The following is a 22,087-nucleotide window of genomic DNA, read 5'->3' as shown; positions in this document are numbered from 1 at the left end:
AGCGAGGGTGTGATGCCACTTCCAGCAGTGGTCTTGCTATGTGGGCTGCTGCTTTCCCAGCCAGGCATAGCTCGCTGGCTGGATCTGTGGAGGATGGGGGAGAGCTGCCCACCCACGGTCCAGGGGCGACGCTTGTGGGCAAGCAGCCGTCTCCATTGCAAAAAGCCCCACGCAGCTGGGGCTGGTGTTTACCCATCAGTGGTGTTCAAGGTTAAGGGAAAGCAAGAGGCATGATCACATGGACCTGTGCTGGCACCTGTAAGGGCAGGCAGCGTCCGAAGCCCGGTTGGAGTTCCCGCTGCTGCTGCAATGGTGCATGCTGGCTTGCCTTGCCCTGTGTTGCTGGCTCCCCCTCTTCTCTGGTCCTGTCCTCCAGCAGTAGGGCTGTCTGTGTGCTCTGAAGTTAACCCTCACAAAAATTAGTGAGGGTTTTTTTTCAGATGCATCCCTTGAGCAAAGTGGGAGTGGGAGTGACATGCAATACACAGGGTGTATATGTCCCGGACATGTCCAGCAGTCAGATGTATGTTAGCAAGTAAGACTACTTGATTTGTAAAATAAACATGCTCCTACTGCATACCTCTAACAACCTGGAAGAGGCAGAGTGGTCAGTAGTAGTAAACCCACTGGATGCATCTCTCAAGGGTGAGAGGGAGCACTGACTAGAGAGAGTTGCAGAAAATTTATTAATTCTGCCAGAAGTACAGTAGGAAAAGTCTTATTTCTCTGCTGTCTTGACAATTGCTTTTCTCTTTTTCTTGTCTGTCTTTCCCTTTGCATCTGCCCTCTTTTTTTTTTTTTATTTTATTTTTCCTTCTAGTGGGGAAATATTACCTTTACTTGTTAATCCTGTCTATATCAAAGCAATCACTGAAGCAAGGAGAATTACTGTGTGATCTGGTTCTTACACGCTGCCTACGTGCTCTTCTGTGCTCTGCATCTCATAGAAAGAAAGAGGAGCGCTGAGCCCTGCTACTGCTGCACTGGTAATGTCAAACTTCTTCCTTTCAGCGCAATGTATTTCCCTCACGAGTCTGTTGTGTCTCCACCATGCTGTTCTTGGGTGCCTGAATGCCTCAGAGTAGCACTCAGCTGGAGTCAGGGGGGATGATGTTTGTAAAAGGGCTGCTGTGTCACAGGAGCCAGTGGAAAATACATATTGTGTGCACCCTGTACATTCCACCCCCAGCGAAACCCAAACCCAACACATGGAGTAGGAGTTGTAGGATATTTGAGGTAAACCTGAGGTGAGGACTCACAGCTGGGCACGCTTTCTGTAGCACCTATTAGATGCCGTGCAAGCTTGACTTCGGCAAATGAGGAGGCCAAGTAAGTTTTCTCACCTTAGCTCAACCTGTGCAAATGCTCGTGCAGACAGACTGCAGTTTGGGAAAGGGAGGCTCAGCAGATTCCCTGAGAATTGTGCAGTTGTTCAACTGTTTTCCACTGGCTCCTGGCGTTACCTGCAGCGTCCTCAGCAGCAGTTTCCCAGAGTGTGTGTGTGTGCGCGAGAGAGAGAGTGCAGAGTGGTTGGGGCATCACACTTCTTCCTGTTATTTTGCAGGGGTTATGAGGAACCCCCAGGTATGTGGGCAAAGGAGGGGGTTCTGCTTGGCTCCATCTCACCCTCGCAGTGGTGGGAGAGGCTAGTTTCCCCTCAAAATATCCTCTGACAAAGAAACGGTGAAGTTTCTCCTGGTGTCTCTGTATGGCCTTGGAAATCTGTTTCTACCTGCTCAAGACCACTGGAGCGTGGACTTTTAGGTGGACATTGTGTATGTGGTTCAGGCTGTCTTGGCGGATCTCTGCCTTAGCTAACAACTTCCCGTTGGAGACAAAGGCTCGCTCCTAGCCAGCCACAAGCATGTATCCTCACCATTACCTCCCTGAGACCTGGTGAGTTTAGGATCCAGGTGAAGGATGCAGCCATGGGCCCTCTGCACTGCTGTGCTGTCTGCAGGAGGAAACACAAGCCGCCTACTGTGCAGAGGGGGGAGGCAGGACAAAATTGGGACAGGTGGCTTCTTTCTGGTTTGCCAGCCCTTTAGCTTGAGGGACAGTTCCAAAACCCTCAGTTCTATCTGTCTGGCACTAAAAAAAGGTAGCAGCATCCTTTGGTAGGTCTGTCTGAGCAAACCAGATTCAGCAAAGGTACAGGATGAGAAGTAAAAAAGCCTGGATGTTCTCTGGCTGAGGCTGTGAGAAGGAGTTGGTGTCAGACCCTGCAGGACTGAGGCGGCAGGTTGTCCCCCTTCAGCCAGTGTCTTGTGCACCAGGGAACGGGGGTGGACTTGGACATGCTGAGAGAGACAGGGAGAGTAAAATCAGGAGCCAGAAACTGGGTGCTGGGCGTGAGCCCTGAACTCGATCATGGGTTAAGTGTCAGGACAGGTGAATAGAAGGAAAAAAATATCAGGAAAAATAACTAAAAAAAAGACAAAAACCTGCTTGGACTACATCTTTTCTGGTTGAAAAGCCTAGGAGATAAGCATGGAGTCTACATCTGCATCTTGGCTGCATTGTCAAAGCAGCAGTCCCCTGTGCACTGCCTAGCTTCTTCAGGATGCTGCGGTTCTGTCCAAGCAAGTACAAACCGATCCATTTCCTTGTGACAAATTACAGGGAACCTCCATGGGATGAGGAGCTGCCCAGCAGAGGTGAGGAGGGCTAGAGGTCTCTGCAGTTCTGCTTGTCTGCTCTTTCAAGGTTTGCCTGTGATACTGTGGCCTGCACTGACCTGGAAGGGGCAGTACCACAGAAAGACTTCCCCAAGTCTGCTTCTTCTTTTTCTTTCAAAAAGTTGGGGATCAGTCAAAGATGGAAGCCTGCAGCACCTTTCTGAGTTTTGAGAGAGTTGAATCTCAGACAACGGAAAGCATGCCAGTGCTTCCACATTGCTTTAGGTAAAGAAACAGCTTTCTGCAAAAAGCAAAACCTCTTGTCAGTTGTTTTTTGGGTTTTTTTTTTTGTTGGGTACATGCTGTAAAGCCCTGTGTTCCTCCTGGGACAGAAAACCAGCCTCCTGCCCTCAAAGGAGTCACAATTGGTAGCAGCACTGCAGGGGTTTCTGTGTGAGCTACTTGCCTGCTGTAATGTTACTGAAAATGGCTTGGAGAAGGGTTTCTGTTTTCCTTTTTGGTTGTGATTTCCACACGCACACGCAAGGTTTTTGGATGCCACAGCGTGAAGCTCTGTGGCCACCTGGGAGGAGAGTGGCAGTGCCCATGTGAAGGGTTTGGCATGTCTGGTCCCTCTCTGCACGCATGGGCTCTGCCAGCGTCGGGTGGCTGGGGCACCAGGAGGGTCCCACGCTCTCGTGGCCCAGTCGCTGTGCTGTGCTTGGGGGTTTTTCAGGGAGAGGTTTGAAAACTCAGCTCCTCGCAGCGTTGTTAAATCCCTAGCTGTCACCCAGAGGATCTGGAGGCTGCCTGAAGGCACGGATTAATTATAGCTGAGCCTCTGCCACTAACAGAATGGGTGTGAAGTGCCCTTTGCCTTGAAATTTCATTACGAGTAGAGCAATGGTAAATGAGGACACTCTTAGGTGGGACCCAGCAGGTGTGAGCACCTTGCACTTCGCACCAGCACAAGGAAAAGTTCCTTTTGGGACTATGGACCCAGGCTGGGGTTTGGTGCCATGGGGCCTGTGGAGCGTTCAGCTGCTGCGGATGCACAGCCACCTTCACTGGGGGAACAAAACCCCCTGATCCCATAGCCTCAGCCGTGCCCTCTCCCCAGGCTCTCTGTCTGGCTTCTCTTCATTTTCTGCACTCAAGTTTTCCCTGCTCTTGCTTACGCATGATGGTGATCATCTTCCCACCACCTTAGTTACTGTGTGAACCCTTTTGTTTCAGGTGAGGATGCTGAGAATTTGCTCAGATCCTCCTCCACGAAATCTCACTCCTCCCTGTGAAGTCATTTATGCCCGAGGCAGGTGATGAGTGCTTTTGAAAACCTTGGTTTGACACTTGCTTGTTAAAACTTTCATTTGAAAAATATTTGTGGTTGTTTCAAGAACCTGTGTTGGCTCTCTAGCTGCAGGCCCATTAACCAGTCTGGATTAAACAGTGTCCAAAGTGATTATTTATTAACCGAGTAAAGCCATTTGGGAGGAGGTGATGTTTTAAGCTGCTGCTCCTTGAGCACAGTATTTTATCTGTCCTTGATTTGTGTCCCACACTGGGTGTGGGTACCACGGGGCTGGGGTTGGGGGGGATGGTTTGCACAGCAGAGGAGTCCCTTGGCTCAACACTGCTCAGCGAGTGTGGAGGGGGAAAGGTGGGATGTGATAGGAGAGAAAAGTTTTATCAGTCTTGGTTGCCAGGCTGGAAAAAAAACCTTCAGCCTCCTTCAGCGATGTCCTATCAGTTTCCTTCTGCCTGCTCTGTTCCCTGCACACAGCGTGGCTTTGAAACTGCTGCTGCAAAGCTGGGTCCTGGATCGGCAATTCTTACTCTCAAACTGCTGGTATTCCCAGGTTGGGGGGTATGATCATGTTGGTTTGGGAAAGTACTCGAGCGGTTTGCAAGCCCATACTTGTGCTCAAAGCCACGTGTGCTTTTGAAACGTTTCTGCCTAAGAGAGGCCAAATTGATTCTGTTCAGGTGCCTCATAGTTTGGGGAGGAAAGCAGAGATTTTCCTGCCTCGCTTTCTGCAGGTCCTCTCGTTAACTGTGCCTGCCCTGGGATAAGCGTGCCCTGCTGCAGTGTCAGCTCATTCCAGGTCCTTCCCATCATGGTGACAGCCCTCCTGGTTTCGTTTTCCCGGTGAGGCCCCCGGGACGGACGGTGGGCCATGCTGTGCTCTGGCTGGCAGAGGAGCAGCGGGGAAGGGGCTGTGCACCGCAGCAGAAGGCAGCACCCGGCGTGGGAGCCGCAGCCCTCGCAGGAAGCAGCTTGCACCAGCCTGCCGTACGGCGAGCAAGGCTGTGTGTCGCAGCCACGTGCCGAACCAGCAGTGCCCTTCCAGGGCGCAGGGAGTGTCCCCTTGCCGTGCCTGCACAGCTGTCCAGGGCTGGCCATGGGAGCAGGAGCGTGCGTCAGAGCATCAGAGCTGACATCCTGGGTCCTGCAGCTGCGTTGCAGCAGGGCTTGGGAAGAGGTGCCTGAATCCCGGCCACAGAAAGAATTTGGTCCATGGTCCTTGTCCTGGCTGTAAGCTAAAGCACTGCCAAGGTTTCTGTCTGTAGCAAGGGTCCCTTTTTCCAGAGGAGCTTGTCTCTTTGCTTTTCTCTGCTGCTTCAGGAAGCCCTGGCTGCTTGCCCCGGTGGTCCGTACAATTTTTTATCACAAAATTCCATTCCAAAATGGCAGTGTGTGCAGTGGGATGGGGGTGCCACTCAGCATCAAACCTGCCTTCTTGGAACCTCCCACCGAGAGAGGGGGGGCTGAGCCGGGTCCAGCCTGCCCTCAGCCATTTTGGCCACCCTCACAGTTTGCAGCTGGCTCGAGTGGCATTCGGGGTGATGGCATCACCCTGTGGGCAGCATTCTTGGGAGGTGGGGGGTGGGGGGCTCACTGTGGACAATGTGTTGGTGCTGCGTGGGGAGTGCTCAGGATCAAGGTCAGTCCATCACAGGCACGCTAACCCAGTGTGGTGACACCGGCGTCCGGCAGCAGGTAAGAAGCTGCTGATGTCAATTCTTAAATTTAAGTCACTTACCTGTTTTTTTGTTTGTTTTTAAATTAGGATGGAGAAGAAGAATTTAACCGTGCTAAACTGCTGAATGTAGGATTCGCAGAGGCTTTGAAAGAGTATGACTATGATTGCTTTGTGTTTAGTGACGTAGACCTCATCCCAATGGATGACAGGAATACCTACAAATGCTACAGCCAGCCACGGCACCTCTCTGTATCCATGGATAAGTTTGGATTTCGGTGAGACACCTTTCGGAGGGAGCACTTTGTTTCCTAATAGTGCCATTAGCCTAGCAGGCCAGGCACAGCGTTGTATATCCCCACCCACCACTGAGCGCACGGGGAAATGTCTCTTGCGAAAGCCTGTCTTGGCGTGTGCATCCCTGCAGGGAGCGGGTGGCAGGGAGCGGGATCAGCTGCAGGGGAGGAAGGGGGAGAAATGCAGCTGAGTAGTTTAATTAAAATTCACAGCTTCTGGAAAGTGAAATGTAGGGCAAGGAAAAGCTTAAGAGCCTGTCGTTTTTCAGATGCCTGTGTATCCCTTCTTGTGTTTCAGGCTGGGAGATGGAAGACAGCTAGTGTTTCCACCCAGTCTGAAAAGTGAGACACTCTCACACAGTGAGAATTATGTGCAGCTTTAAAAAGGCTGCATCAGACACTATTTTAAGAGCAAAATGAAATATTTTTGGCTGTTTGGTTTTGGTCCACTGAGGGACCTGCCCTGGTATCGGAGAGCGACACAAAACGAAGTGTCTCAAGCTGCTGTAAACAAAGATGTGACTTGCTTTTTTTGTTTGCTTTGGTTTTCCTATCCCAAATGACCAACATGGGGGTTAAAAGCACATCTTTAAAGTGAAAACCAGTCAAGACCCCATGGTGGCCAGTAGTGCTAAAGGTACAGCAGTGATGTTTGTGACAGGACCCCTGCATGTCTCCCTCCAGACCCAAGCCCTGCTCAGAGCAGGACTGTCACCAGCACCACAGCACCTGCAGTTTTTTCTTGCAGCTAGGGGAAGCTTAGAGCAGAAGTACAGGCCCCAGGGGTTTCTTCTGCTTGTTGAAACAGAGACAGGGTCTGCAGGAAGTCCTGCGTGGGCCCTGTCCTCATGCTGCGGGTCTGAATTTCATCTGTCCTTCATCCCCCAGTGAAGCATACCCTGTTTTGAGTGGGAGCTGGTTGGCTTTGCATGTGCAAGGTCATGCTGCCAGCTCAATTTTGGGCTGTGAGCTTTCCTCAGAGGCACCTGGGAGCACGGAGGCGAGGGAGGCTGCAGAAGGAGCAGGCTCTGCAGCACCTCCCGTGCCTTGCTGAGCTCTTGCAGGGCACACGTGTCACCCATATGTCCTTTGGCAAGGTGATGTACATCTTAACCACCTGTCCTTTGAGGACAGAGTGCTTCATAGGGAAAGGCTGCAGCCATTGCCAGTTGCAAAATACTTCCCAACTGTCTTTGGGACCGAGCCACCAGCTCCCTCTGCCTTGGCCAAGTCCAGGGGGTGAAGCTGCGGGGAGGTGCCTTGCTGGGGGCACTGGCTCGCCCTGGGCTGGGCTGGAGGGCAGCAGCAAGCCCTTTTCAGGTGGGCGGACTGCTCCTTGGTTAGCACTTCTCTAACGTCCTTTTCTTCCTGCTTCCAGGTTGCCTTACAATCAGTATTTCGGAGGCGTGTCTGCCTTGAGCAAAGAGCAGTTCACAAAGATCAACGGCTTCCCAAACAATTACTGGGGCTGGGGTGGTGAAGATGATGACATTTATAACAGGTAAATAAATACCCTCTTGGCACCCAGAGTGCCTCCAGGGCAGGGATGAGCACAGGCCTGCCGCTCTGGCCCAGTTTGGGGGGGCGCAGGGTGCCTTTTCACCCCGACCGCAGGAGCCTCCCCGGGTGGGGTATGGAGGTGCTGTGTGGGCGTCCTGCTGGATCAGCAAAAGCATCTTCCTGCTGGGTGCTGGCACACCATTTTGCAGCTCCCAGAGTGTGCTGGGGAGAGGGTCCAGTGGGAAAAATCCCACTCCTGACCCACATATGCATTTCTCATTCACTGCACAGCCTTGCAAGCACCTAAGCCAGTGCACGGGTTGGGGTTGGAGCAGCATGCTTCTGGGTCTTCCAGCACTGGCCAGAAGGAAGGGGATTTGGGACATGTGGTGGGGTGGAGAAGACCTTGACCCACCTAGGCCAGCACAGCCTGAGGCTTGCCTGGATCTGCAGCCTGGTAGTGGATCCCGTTGTTCCCAGGAGAGCTTCATTTGTTGGGCTGTAAGTGGCTCAAAATAATGCCGTGAGCCGTTGTGTTGCTTCCTGGCTGGAAGAAAGCCAAGCAAGGCTCAGAACTGCAGGAGAGGAGGAAGGTGTTTGCACAGGGCAGACTTGGACTACCCCTGCCTGAAGACCAAGGCAGAGGGTGGACGTGCAGTTGTGCTGCCTTTACAGCTTTGTATTCCTGTTACCGAAATCTCAGAATGAAGAACTTATCGAGACCAATGTGATGTAGATAAGCAGACACCTCTTTATTGATGGCCAGGTGCGTGAGTGAGTCCTCTCACGATCAACGCACACCAAGCTTCAAAATCGGACACCATATATAGAACTTATTCATACATATTCATTAAGTATTCATGCATAAACATAACACTTCCTGAAAATCATCAAGATATTCTCCTCCCATATCCGATTCCGCACAGTAAAGATTAGAAAGATCTAGAAATGGGTCTGGGGTACTATTTGGGTAGTTGGTACATGAGTCGGTGGTCGCGATCTTCCCCTGCCAGAATTACCTTTTACTTTCTTGGCAGGTATCTACGCGTTGTTCCAGTCTACCCTCCCCAGTTCCCATTAATTCTACATTTTGACGTCTCAATGCATTCTCCTACCTAAATACTGTATCCAATCATCTTTAATCTTAAGTCTGTTATCTAAGTTCTCATCATTCCTACTAGGTGATTCTGACCTATTCTTTCGGCCTTGGTACAGGGCTGTACAAAGGATTTCATAGTAGCTGTCAGTTGTTGTGCAAATACAAAGCTCCACTAAAATGTTTCTTATAATTTTATATTCCTATTAAAATAACTCTGTAAGATCAAATGTGTTTCAATATAATCAAATGTGGTTGCTAATTCTAACTAATAATGAATCTGTAACGTTTCCCCCCTTTGAAAGTGTTGAAAATTATTTCAATACTTTCACATTACTTACATAGCATTTGTTTCAGCGTATTTTGGTGCTGGATTGTATCCTGGTGGAATAATCGGTACTTCTATCATGATCATGCGATTAATTGCAGTTCTATTGGTAAATTGTTTCTTCAGATAAGTATATAGCAACATGATCATCAGAAAGACAATTAGTAACAGAAACAAAGTTTTGATTATGGACTGTATCCAAGAGCTTAGATTCCATCCTAATTTGCTAAAAATTTTTCCTAGCCAATCTTCTGACATATCTTCTCAAATTGATTCCGTTTCTTTTTCAATTTTACCCAGTAACTCCACATCATATTCCACATCTTGGGTGACGTTTGGAATGTGAATACAGCAGTAGTCCAATTTATCTTTGAGATATCCACATAACCCATGTTCTTTAAGTAAAAGCATATCTAATGCCATTCTGTTTTGTAAGGTTATCCTGGAAGTCGCCTGTAACTGTATATTCAATTCCTTAAACCCTTTCTTGGTGATGTTTGCTAACTTTTCTACTTGACCTGTTAACTGATAAAGCCATTCTCTGTTTCTATATGATGCTATAGGATTCAAAAGTGATTCAAGAGCCCAGCAAATTTTTACTCCGGTTGATGGTTCGTTCCAAGTATCATCACCTGTTTCAGACCTTGGTTCGTTTTAATTTCAAACTTTCCAAGGGTCCTTTAAATGGTGATCTTTTCCAAATTGGACACAGTGTTGGCATGCCTAAAGTAATTTGTTTCACCTTACCATCTAATGGTAAATGAGTTGTCCAGGTTCCGTCACTTAATGCCCAAACTAAGTGTCCTAGACTTTGAATAGTAGATTTTCTGCAACTGAACAGAGTTCCTCTTCTGGGTGTAAAGGCACTGGTTAAATTGAGAGTATTTCTAAGACGTCGGCAAAAAAAACATATTTTAGAGCAGCTGCCAAAGGAGGAATTATTTGAATTGTTAAGTCTGCATCGCTGCAATCGTACACCTTTTCACATTTCCACTATGGCACTATTTTATTCTTCTCTCTCAATGAAGTTGCTTTATCATCGACTGAGGGTAAAACTGCAAAAGCTTTTCCATCCCAAGTAAAACACCAAGGAGTTCTGGCCATGTACTGGAATTGAGAAAATATGGCCATGGACCATATTGAGTCCCATTGTTCTACATTGCGTACCTTGGCCAGTTTTGTTACACTTCCACTCCATGATACTTTTGCTCATATTGGTTTTAAGTTGTTCATCACAAGAACACCATCCCACGGTCTTATATCTCCCTACTTTGATAAAAACATAATTTAACAGTTTTTCACAATCAGCCCTACTACCTGGAGATTTCCACTGTTTTCTGATAACCTTTATTTGTTCATACCATTGAGTCACTGGCCTTTGTTCACAGTAAGTGGTCTTGGTTTTGTGTTCCAAATTGGTCAGATTCATAGTTAAAATTCCCCCTGAAATAGGTTCACCCTGGAATAGATTGTGAGAGGACTCACTCACGCAGCCGGCCGTTAATAAAGAAGTGTCTGCTTATCTGCATCACATTGGTGTCAGTAAGTTCTTCATTCCGAGATTTCGGTAACACTCCCAGGGCAGTCGCTGTGAGAAATCATCATGGGGAGTTTGGATTTGGGAAGCCCTCTTCACATTTCTCAATGGCAAAACTACTCTGCGTGGTCTTTTCTCGGGACTTTCTGAGCTCTTCTTGGCTTCAGGAAGGGTCTTCCTAGAGGTTCAGCACTCCTCTTTAATAAACCAAGCAAGGAACAACCTTCCAGTGGGGTAGGGCATTCAGAGCAAGGTGGCAGCCCTCTCTTTTTTTGGGCACTCAGGTTTTAAGGAGCAGAAGATGCTATCTAGAAATGAAAAGGGAGATGCAAAGAGGAAGAAACAGGGTACTTTTCCAGCATCATGAGCTGCAGGTGCCTTGCAGAGAGCATGCAAACAAAGGCAGGCTGCCCCTTGCCTAGTGGGGCTGCTGGGGCTCTGACTGTGTGACCCCCAACATGCTGCTTCTCGATCTTTCACTTCAGTTTCTACCAGCACCACAGCTTTCACATCCTAAAAAATTAGTGCTTTTCTGGGTCCTTTCCAGATGCATTAAAAACTAGATGCCTCCTTATTCAGATTCCAGTCTACAGCCTGGAACAAGGGGCGTTGGGTGTTGGAGGAGCTGGTGGTGCAGGTGAGGGTGCGGTGAATTAGCAGATCCTTGGTGGCAGCAGGGGGATGTCTCTCTTTCCCAGGCTGACGTACTTGCACAGAAAGGGACTGGCTTTCCCCATTTCTGGTGTTGGCAAGCCTGCAAACACACTAGGAACATATTAAAAAAAAAAAAGAAAAAAAAGAAAACAACAACCACCAAAACACAAATAACACGGCACAACCCCAGAAACCAATGGTCATTTGTGGAAGGTGTGGCAGAGCATCCCACATCCGTCACCTGTTACGGATGTTTAATGTACTTGCTATTTACAGGCTGGTGTTTAAAGGCATGGGGATATCCCGACCAGATGCCATCATTGGGAAGTGCAGGATGATTCGGCATTCACGGGACTGGAAGAACGAACCCAACCCCGAGAGGTGCGTCACCCCCTGTCCCATGGCATATTCGAGGGGCACCACCAGCCCTTGCTGCTCTAGCTGCATGGCTTTCTCCTTGCTGTGCAGAAAGCCTGCAGCTATCTCCTCCTCTGCTGACCTCTCTATCCTCTGTGTAAGCTGCCCCCTTTCCCCTCACCAATTTATTATCTTATTACACACCTTTCCCCAAAAATTTCACTGTGGCACAACACCTCTCGCTTTTTTTGTTTCCATTTTTGTTTTAAAGGCAGCAAATTAAGGTCCAATCAATTGTTTCCAGCTTGTCTTTGGTGTGTAAAAACTGCTCTAGAGCAGAGCTGGAAAAGGACCTGTGTGATTTAAAAGCTTGGCTGCTTTTTCCTGGCTAAAAATTGACCCATAGGGATGGCTTTTCCCACTGCTCAGGCTGGCCAAATCTGGGAGTTCGTGGGACCCGTACTGATAACACAGGTTGTTCTTAAAACACCGGAGATGCTGCCTGAGAGTCTATAAAAATTTCATGTGAAGTTCTGGTTGTTTAAACTTTTTTTTTTTTTTTCTTTGTCGTCCCTCCTTCCTCCTCTGGGCTTGTTCCTCTCCTTCCCCCATCCACCCCCGCTTCTGCAGGTTTGACCGAATTGCTCACACAAGGGAGACAATGAGCTCTGACGGCTTAAACACACTGTCCTACAAGGTGTTAAGAACTGACAAGTACCCTCTGTATACAAAGATCACAGTGGATATTGGCTCGCCAAAGAGCTAACATCAGAGACACAAGAGAGACCTTCCGGATGTTGGCCAGGACATCTGGCCTTGCTGATGCTTTTTATCTACTGGTTTTATGATGGTTGCAATGAACAAAATACCAAAGCATCTCCAAACTGGTTGGACAACTGCTTTTTAATTCTTTTGAATTCCAAACTTGACTTTACACAATTTTCTAGCTCTCCATTGCTTTAAGTCCAAAAGCTGTACATAAGAGTTGTAAATATTTACTTTGCCAGAAAATGTTTAATCTGATCTATTCGCTACAGTGCTTGCCATGTTGAGTTAATTGCTGGACACAAATTTTACTGATTACAACTGTGATGCATTAGCAGTTAGTGCCCATGATATCTAATATTTTAAATGAGGTATATGAAAACGTTCCTCTTAATTCATTCCTGGTTTTGCTTTTATGAAGGACTGTAAAATGCTGCTAAAATTTTACAAGTTTACACTTTGCATTAGATTTTATTCTTTTTTTTAAGTGGAGACAATACTTTTTTTTTTTCATAGTGACCAAAACAAACATCTTCTCTGTGTGCAGAGCAAGTGTTGAACAATCAAGTCTGGATTCAATGAATGTTATTATTTCTTCTAGCCTCAAAAGAGGCTTTGAGTAGTGACCTGAGCCAGAGTTTGCCAGAACTTCCAGAGAGCTCTCTGCATGGGGTGGGAGCTACACGGATGGCACCTGCAAAAACCACTGGCTTCAGATAACCTTACTTACGGATGTGACAGTGACTCTTTGCTTCAGCCCAACACCACCTGGAGTTTTGGGGGAGGGCGGGGGGCCAGAGTGGGATGACTTGGTTTTATTTTTTTTCCTGAAATAAAGAATTAATTTAATTGTGCGATGAAATTATGGCCTTAAAATCTGCAGATTTGATTCACTTGTTAACAGTGGTAGAAAGTTACCACGCTATTGTCTGAAGCTTCCTAAACCCACAATTTTTCTTGCAAGGTCATGCATAAAACTTGAATTCACTTATTGTTGTAACATTTTAATTACTTTCTAAAGTAATTTGTATATCATAAGCAGTATATTTAATACCAGATTAAACTAGGGTGCAGCATAATAGGGTATGATTCAAGGCTTCCTTTATCTTCAGAATAGTAGGCTTTTTATGTGTGTCATTATATATAAGCCATGTATTGTATTTGCTCTGCGTATTTGTCCATGAAATCTCCTGCGGTGCTGACATACTCACAGCAGGGCAGACATCCAGTCGATTTTCCTTTGCCTAAAGCCTGTTGCAATGTGTGTCCTCTATCGAGAAATTCACTTCTGATTTTCTCAGGCTTTGAAGGACATGCATGTTTTGGAGTACTACTTTTTTTCAGTGCACCAGGGCACCACCTGTACAGACACCCTGCTTTTCCTTCCTGTGACCTTATGATATGAAAGCCTCGAGAGCTGTTCTAAGTGATTTAAAGCTTTAAGCCAGAACTGAGAACTGAATTCCTTCTGGTGAGTATTTTGCCACCAGCTCTGACCACAGCAATTTGCACTTCCTTGGCCTGTGCTGAAGGCTGTTAAAATCAGGGATGCTCGTTGTATTGGGGATCATCTTCAGCACTGCCTTTTTTTTTTCTTTTTTTCTTTTTTTTTCCTTTTTATCTTTTTTGTTTTTGTTTTAGTGGTTTGGTTTGGTTTTTTGTTGAGACCTGAAGCTTTTGCTGAACCCTTGCACTGCAGGGGTGGGATCCTGCAGGCGCGGGGGGACAGTGCTTTTCTTCTTAGGTCAGCAGTGGCTCAAAGTATGCATGGAGACTGATGACTAGGGAGACACGCAGGTGCCTTTTCAGACTTGCTTTGAGAAAGTGTTCACCCCCTTCACTTAAAAGCTGTTGCTGGCCAGATGTGCTGCCACAGTTGTGCTGGGAGCTGAGCGCGCATGGAGCAGGAGCAAAGCACAAAGAAGCAGACTTAAGAGCCACTCTCTTGTGCTTACCATTGCATTGAAAGACTCCTTTTTGGTACATCTGGCTCCAGCTGCTGCAGATAGAAGGGGGTATAAGAAGAGGATGTATTATGGAAGTCAGGTCAGATGTTGACCTGTAGAACGACGGCATAGCTGTAGTCTGTACCAGTTATGGAGACAGAGGCGAGGACTTTTTTTTTTTTTCAAAGATGCCTTAGAAGCAGGTCTCTGCTCCCACAGGTGGCAGATAGCACCAAAACCCATCAAGGTTCCACTGGAAATGCCGGGTCTCTGCAGAAAGCACCTCAGTTTTGTGCGGAGCCTATTGTAAGCTGGGGAGTTGGGACCTTCAGCTGTAGTGGTGTCTATCTGCTAACAGGCTATGCAAAGGGGCTGCTCTTGTGATTCAGTGGTAGGTTTTTTAGGGGTTTTTTTCCTTGCCTTGGGATTCTCTGAAGATTAGAAGAAAGTCAGTGTAACAACTCGTTGTTTTGCTGTATGCTGGGATCACTGAATTTCACAGAGGAGGTCTGAGCACTTGTTTCTAGCTGCAATCAAAATTTCTACACATGTGCCTTGAAAGAGGGGAGAAATGGAAACTGGAAAACCAAGAAATCTGACAACCATTTTCAGCAGAGATACTAGTGCAAGAAACTTGCTTAGTTTCTCTTCTACTGCTAAAGTCACAAGCCATGTAAAAGCTGAAGCTGTCTTTCATTGCTTATTTTGTCCTTTGGTGCTGACACCTGATTTCCAGATCTCATTGTTCCTGTGTAAACTGTATTGGTCAAACTCACAAAATGCTCGTGACTCGACCTGGCCATGAAATTTCTCCCCCTGAGACTTTCAGGGGCTTTTTCTACAAACACTCGTATTGCACAGAAGTGAATTTTGGCCATGACCTGTGGTGGGTGGTGTTTTTCCTCTCCTGTACTGGTAGCAACACTCAAAAGTGATAACTGTGTGTAGCAGTTGAAACCCAGAACAAAAACAGCTGCAAAGGAAACACTCACGCTTGGTTTCTTTGCGGTGACAGTTTGCTTGTTAGGATGAGGGAGCATCCTGGTACGCAGCTTTTCCCCAGGATGTTACTTGCGTACAGAACTGCTTGTGGGTTTCCTGTAGATGGTTTTGCTTTTGCATTTTTTATCATTTATATATCAAAGGATGTATAATCTGACGTTCCTACTTCACTGTTGATGTCGAATAAAATATTTTCATATATGACACCTGGCAGCATTACTCTGAATTACCCCTCTGGCTGTGTGGGTTTCTGACTGATGGGGTGGACTGGGCCATGCCTTAGCTTACTTGTGTGAACTTCCTCCAGCTTGTACCCCCTTCTGCTTGCCTCCTGAGTGAATTTCTCTCTGTGTACTGCAAAATTTTTACTGGCATTAGAGAAACGGGTCCAAGAGTCCCCAGATGACACGAGAAAACCTTAGGGTGGTTTGTTTACCTGCGGGTAGGGGGACAGCATGCAAACCCCGGCTGAAACCAGACAGGAGATGCAAGCCCTCACCCAGGCTGCCAGCTGCTTGGTGGAAACGGGCCACTGCTTGCTCCCTGGGTGCTTGTGGGTTTGGCTACAGTGTGGAAATGGAGAAGTCATTCCTGGGAAGCTGATGCAAATGTTTGCCTATGTTCCTTGGCACTTTTTCATGAAAACATTTTCCGTGGAAGAGATCTTTCTGGCTGCAGGACTGTGGCTAAGGCGAGGCAGCTGGCATGAGGTCCCAGTGCTTTCCAGGGAGAGGTGGGCTTGTTCCTAGCTGAGGACAGCTACCATTTTTCTGTGGCCCGAGATGGCATAGTGGGCAGGGCATCCCCAAGCCCCTGCAGTTGCTCAGAGGCATGTTCTGAAGACCATGTTGACAGAGGGCTCTGGAAGAGGGCACTGGCTTCTGCCGATTTCACCCCTCCAGGGCTGGCTGCTGGCACACTGGGGACGGTGCCAGGAGCATCATGGTATGGAAGTTGCTAACAGGCCAGGGTGCAGGAGAGGGCTTGGGCAGGGACACAGTGTGGGAGGGTAGGTGGATCTTGTGGCTTCTTCTGTTGGCTTCTGGACCCTGAAAGGCATTGCACAGGAATTGTGGACATTTTCTTCTCGTGGTTCATCTATGGGCAGAAAAATGGACCAAGAGGAACCTTCTACTTTCACCTGCTTCTCTCTCCAGAGTATTGTGCAGTTCTTCTCTTCTGCTTGGGTGGGTGAGGAATGGGCAGAGTCACACAGCTCAGTGGCTGGAAGAAGCCCTGTGTGGAAATTTTGTCCCGTGCTGAAAGCAGCAGCTGAGAAGTGTCAGTAGGATTTTACTCTTCTCCACACTGGTTACCAAGGCTTCCCTGGACCAGATCAGCGTGTGGCTTGTAAAGGATCCCTACTTGCTCTAGCAGAGCCTGCTTTCTGACCTCCAGCTCCACCTGCCTGCCAACGGCCAGGATAGGTGAGCAGAGGTCTCCTGACATTTATCCCACATGTCTGTCCTGCTACACCTTCCCGTTCTCCAGCCCATGGGAAAAAAGTAACCCAACAAAGAAAAGACTGTTGTAAAAAGGCAGAAAAGGACTAAGCTGGAGGTTGCTGACCCCTTTCGTTCCCTTGGAAGGAGTCTGAAGTGGGTGTGCTTGGCCTTTGCTCTTGCTCTGTGTCTTAGCACAGCAGTGCTGACACTGGATCTGTTCTTATTTGCCTGCATCCCGTTTGCAGGATCTGTGCACTCAAGGACAATGCACTCGTACAAGGCCTCTGTTTTCTATCTACCCAAGGCAGCAGCCCCCGCTCCTGAAGCCTGTTTTCTTCTTCCATCCACTGCTCTCAATATTACTACCAGCAATGCAGATGGGCACGCAGAGATGAGATCTGTGCAGAGTCGGAGGGGACTCGCTTCTGAAGCCTGCACTAGATCTTGCGATGAAGAGCTGAGTGAGGAAAACAAGGGGCTGGGGTTAAGTCCAAAGCCTGGACCTGTGGACTCTTCCTGGTTACCTTCCTGCCCCTCACATGCTTGAAAATGATCTCCAAGAAGTCTTGCTTCATGACTTTTTGTAAGGATGGAGGTATTGCTGACAGACTGCTATTTCCCAGATCCTTCTCCTTGCCCTTCTTAAAGGTGGGCATAAGATCAGTCTTTTCAGTCAGCTTTTTCCCAGTTGCCATGATATTCCACCATGACTGACAGCAGTTTCATTCACACCAGCCAGCACTGTTAGCTCCTATGGGTGAGTGCCATCCATTCCAGTGGTTGTGAGTACATCTGGTTTCTGTAAGCAGTCCTTAAGGCTCATGCTTGACCCTCCCATCTCCTTCCCAAACTACGCTGGTGAATGCAGAGATCTGGGAGCAGGCTTTGCTTGTGAAGGCGCTGCAAAAATCCATTGATCGTTGCAGTCTTTTCCGTATTGTCCAGCACCATGCTGTCTCCCCCACCCATCACTGGACATGCATTTTCCCCAACCTGTAGCACGCCTGTAGAGTCCTTGGCCTACCCTTGATAATCCTCACTAGTCTGAGCTGTAGGTGGTCTTGGACCTGCCTGATACCACCTTTCAGTATCGAAGCAAGCAATGTTTCTTTTGCTGCCTATTGTCTTTCCCACTCTAACATGCACCTTTTTTTTTTTTGCATCTTAGCACAAGAAGCTCCCTTTTTTGTCAAGCAGGACTTCTACTGAAATTCCGTGTCTTCCTGCAGAAGGGAAGGCTTGGGACATTCAGGATGGGGACTGTGAGAAATGCCTTCCCCAGGATGGTGATGCAGCCCTGGGATGGCACACCAGGGTGGCAGGGAGTCTCCATCCTTGGGAGGTTTCAAGGGCTAGTCAGCAGTCCCCAGCAGTGTGACTGATACAGCAATAAACCAGCCCCTCAGGAGCACCAAGAGAGAGACAGTGAGGCAGCAGGAGAGCGCAGTCCCTGTGAAAAAGGACACTGCTGCTTTGGTGGCCAGGAGCTAGGGCCATGGATGACGCCAGCAAGCCTGAAGAACCCTGCAAGGCACTGCCAGGGGAAAAGCATGGAGCCAAATGGTTGCCTTTGCTTTCCAAACCTGCTTTACACTGTGTTTCAAAAGCCAAAACTCAGCGTGGTATTTACCACTGCAAGCATCTGCCCAGCTGCAGGAGAGAAAGGGAGGAGCTGTGAAGCTTTCCACACTTGGGTCCGACTCATCCAGAGCTGGCAAAGGGATGCTGAGCCCATGTCTGGGAGCATTTCTTCCAGGCGTCTGTGGAGGTGCTGGCTGCTGGCATGTAGGACACTGCAATAAGAGCTCACTGACTGGGTTTTTTCACACCCTCCAACTTTCTCTTGAGAGGGAGAGAAACAGCTTGGTCCAAAAATGCAAAACCTTGGCAGGCTCCCATGTGAAACAGAGACAGGCTGAAAAGTCATCCCTCCAGCAGCACCCCACCTATCAAATGCCCCAGTTTTCTTTTACCAAACCACAGTGTGGAATAGAAAAAAATCTCATTTGAAACAAAATTTAAAAAGGAAGGAAAAAAAAAGTCATCATCACCGTATCTCTTTCCTATGGGATTTAGTGGCCGCTCTAAAGGAAGTGCACTGACAAGTTCTCACAGGGAAGTGCCATGCTGATGAAGGGAGTCTGGTGTCACAGCATCACTCCAGGGGCAAAACATGTTCCAGGAGCAGACATCTCTCCAGCATAACTATTGTCCTCCCCATTTCCAGAAATATTCTCAGAGATCTGTGAGCCCAGTGAAGTGTGTGATGTGCCAAAGAAAAGACTAGAAGAGAACTTCAGCTTTGAAGGGAAAAGAGATTATTTTTCTGCTGGTGGTCCAATTTCTTTGCCTTTCCAGCTGCATATGACTGGGGCAGATGTGTTCTTACGGAAGCAGCAGTGCTGAGCTCAGCCCAGGCACTGAGGTCTGCTTGCAGTTGATGCATCCACTCACTAAGCATCAACACCTGAGGACATATGCTTGAGACAAGGAAGTGCAAAGGCTGTGTGAGGACATCAACAGCACAAGTCAGATGGGGTCTGGAGCTGAAACAAGTCCACGGATACAGTTGTCTGAGAGTGTCTAAGCCCATTTCAGGTAGAAAACACTGACTTTCCACCGATGGCTGTAAACTCACTTTTTCACCCAGCTGCTAAAAGTTTGCACCACATGTTTTCCAGGTCTGGCCGGTTTTCCAAAGCTTGTTCTAAGCAGGAGTCTGACTACAAGAGCACAGAGCTGAGGGGATGGGTCAGGTGTCTCTGGAGCAATAGGAAAGGGAAGACTACAGCTTCCAACTCACCTGTACAAACCCCTGGGTGACCTAATGTGAATTCAGATTTACCTCAGCTTTGAGCAAAGGCATTGAGCAAAATCTCTTCAGAGATCCTTCCCTGCCTAAACCATTCTAAACCACCATCATTCCCTTAGAAAACACAGCTGCTGAGGCAGCAGTTGGCTGTGGTTTGGTTACCTCTAACCTGCATGAACACTGCGGTTCCTCTCACCAGGAATCCTACAGAAACAAGGTCCCAGCATGTCTTGTTGATATAATAATATATGGGCAGATAACATGGACAGTATGAGTGGAAACTGGGATTACTCAGGGAGGCCCGCCTAGCAGCCCTCCAAGCTGTGATCTCACTGAAATGAGAATTTTTGGTGGACAAGAAGCCAGCTGATTGCAGAGGTGGTGTGAAATCGGTGAGAATACAAACCCGTAATATGTAAAGGGCAGCTGAACATCAGTGTCAGGGATGGCATCGGCAAACTGCAGGGCTGTGCCCAGCTGATGCAGCACTCTGCCTGGGAGTTTGCCCTCTGCAAAAGTAGCTGCTTTGAAAATCAGCATATCTAAGAAACACTGCCACTGGCCTGCCATTGAAGTGTTTTGCTAAGGAGTGCTCTGTCCCACAGGTGCTAGATCATAATGCAGCCCAAAGTCATGGTTAGACCCATGGAGTTGATACATAATAAAACTTCACTGAGGACTGGAGTATTAGATTGGAGAAATATCCACAAAACCTCTTGGTCAGACGCACTCACAGCACCATGCTCCATCCTGGGTGACACTGGCATCTCAACAGTGCTTGCAACCACACAGATGGTAAGAATCTCCATCCTTGGAGATGTTCAAATGCCATCTGGACATGGACCTTGGTGACTGGCTCTACGTGGCCTTGCTGGAGCAGGGGGGGTGGACCAGATGACTCTGCGGAGGTCCCTTCCAACCTCAGCTGCTCTGTGGCCATGTGTGGTCCCCAGGAGAGCAAGGCTGCATGGAGCAGACGCACTCATAGCCTGGAGTTGTCCTGCAGGAGTGGTTCTGGGGACAGCACCCTGCAGAAACACAACACATTCAGCATCCTGGCACTTCATAAAGGTATCTTAGTTGCTAGACAGCTTTTAGCCCTTGTCCTCCACCCCCTTCACCGTGCAGCACAGCGGGTGTTGCTTTCCCACGCCACAGCAGATGCCTGACCCTGTTGCTCAGATGTGTTTCCCATTGCACAGCTGCTGCTCCTTTTCTTTGGTACACTTAACACAGGTTTTTCCCAGCTTTTGAGGCTGCACACCTAATAGACTGCCAGCAAGTTATTTATAGTCCCGGACCCTCTGCTTTTGACCTGTTCCAAAACGTCCAAGGCCTCTACTCCTCTACCGTTATCACACTTATATTGCACATTAATAATGAGACACCTGGTACTGCCAGCCAGTTCACACACCAGGCAGTCAGGACAAGCTGGCAACAAGCATCACAGGCCAGGCCAGGGTCCTGGTGTGGTGAGCATCCACTGTTTTAGTGTACTGCTCCCCTTCCGGGAACCATTAAGATACATTTGCTGCTTTTTGTTCCCTTATCAGGATGCTTTTTGTTTCCAACCCTGTTCTCTGCCTTCTGAACACTATGTTTAATGGCTTCAGTATAGCCTGCTTTAAGCTGGTGTATATCTGAGACCATCTGTGGTTTTGGGGTGGTCTGGAAAGCAGTAGGACCCCTGTAATGAGCTATTGCAGGCACTGTCCATGGCTGCCTGCCCTGTGGCTGCTCCTGACACTTGCTCCTGCAGGTGATATGGAGAAATAGTGTGAAATAGGGACAACAGACATCGATCGTGATTGTATATGTCTGCTCAAGGAATGTGGGTACGGTGACTGGTCATGGGTGTGGTGTCTGGTCACATAGCCACACAGCCTTGAGGAGACCCCTACCCTTCTTCCTCTAACAGAGGGGCTATTTATAAAAGGGATGAGAAAAGGATGAGAGACATTCCAATGTTCTCTAGAGGAAAGGAGTGCTAAGTCTCCTTGCTGGAGAAGATCAGATGGTCACAAGGACATGAATCACCTACAAACCTGCAAGACCACCACATTCCAGGCAAAGGACTGATAAGCTAATTAACATACGAAGTGAGAGGAAGTGGGTTTGGGTGACGAATATGTATAGGCGTTAATTGAATATTCATTTGTTTCATTGTATAATTGTGAGATGGTTGGTCACTTTGGGCATGCACCCTTGTGGAGGAGCGATCCCCCGTGCATCTGCGCGCAATAAACATACCTACTTTATAACTTTCGAGTTATAGAGTTTAATTCTGTACGTCACAGGTGCTCCTGTACCCATGCATTCTCCATCCATACTAGTCAATATTTTCATTGCAGTCCCTTACAGAAAAAGAAAACTGTGGCACAGTATTTCCATGAAGGTAAAACAAGTAAAGGCAAGGGAACAGCTGGCCACTTATCCAAACGGCAGTTTGGCGCTTGGGATCAACAAAGAGGCTGCAAACTGCTATTGCAGTCAGCCATGAGGCACAACACTGTCAAACTTTGGTTTCTTCTATTTTTCTGCCTTTAAAAAAATAAAACAGAACCCAAAACAGCACAGGACCATTGCTTCAGTCCAATGAAAGGAACCGTGTTTCTGTTAGGTAACTGGATTTCCTCAGAACATTTTTGACCTAGTATCACCCGATGCTTTGGTAAGATTGATGCCTTATGCAAAAGAGATAGAGCTTAAAAAGTAGTTTGGTGACTTCTCAAACAGTAGCTGTCAGAAAA

General features: G+C 47.9%; 1 protein-coding gene across 1 annotated transcript in view; it reads left to right on the top strand.

The window, feature by feature from the left end:
- The window catches only part of B4GALT1 (beta-1,4-galactosyltransferase 1), a 29,950-nt gene extending 14,666 nt beyond the window's left edge, over positions 1-15,284 (top strand). The window contains exons 3-6 of the mRNA XM_040579929.1: positions 5,690-5,877; positions 7,274-7,396; positions 11,287-11,391; positions 11,998-15,284. Coding sequence (XP_040435863.1) covers positions 5,690-5,877; positions 7,274-7,396; positions 11,287-11,391; positions 11,998-12,133 — 552 coding nt within the window. The 3' untranslated portion in view covers positions 12,134-15,284. The remainder of the gene's footprint in view (positions 1-5,689; positions 5,878-7,273; positions 7,397-11,286; positions 11,392-11,997) is intronic.
- Positions 15,285-22,087: the final 6,803 nt, after the last annotated feature.

This window comes from Falco naumanni, chromosome Z (assembly GCF_017639655.2).
Source record: "Falco naumanni isolate bFalNau1 chromosome Z, bFalNau1.pat, whole genome shotgun sequence".
NCBI lineage: Eukaryota > Metazoa > Chordata > Aves > Falconiformes > Falconidae > Falco > Falco naumanni.
Note: the sequence above shows the minus strand (reverse complement) of the source record. Positions and strands in the feature narration are given on the sequence as shown.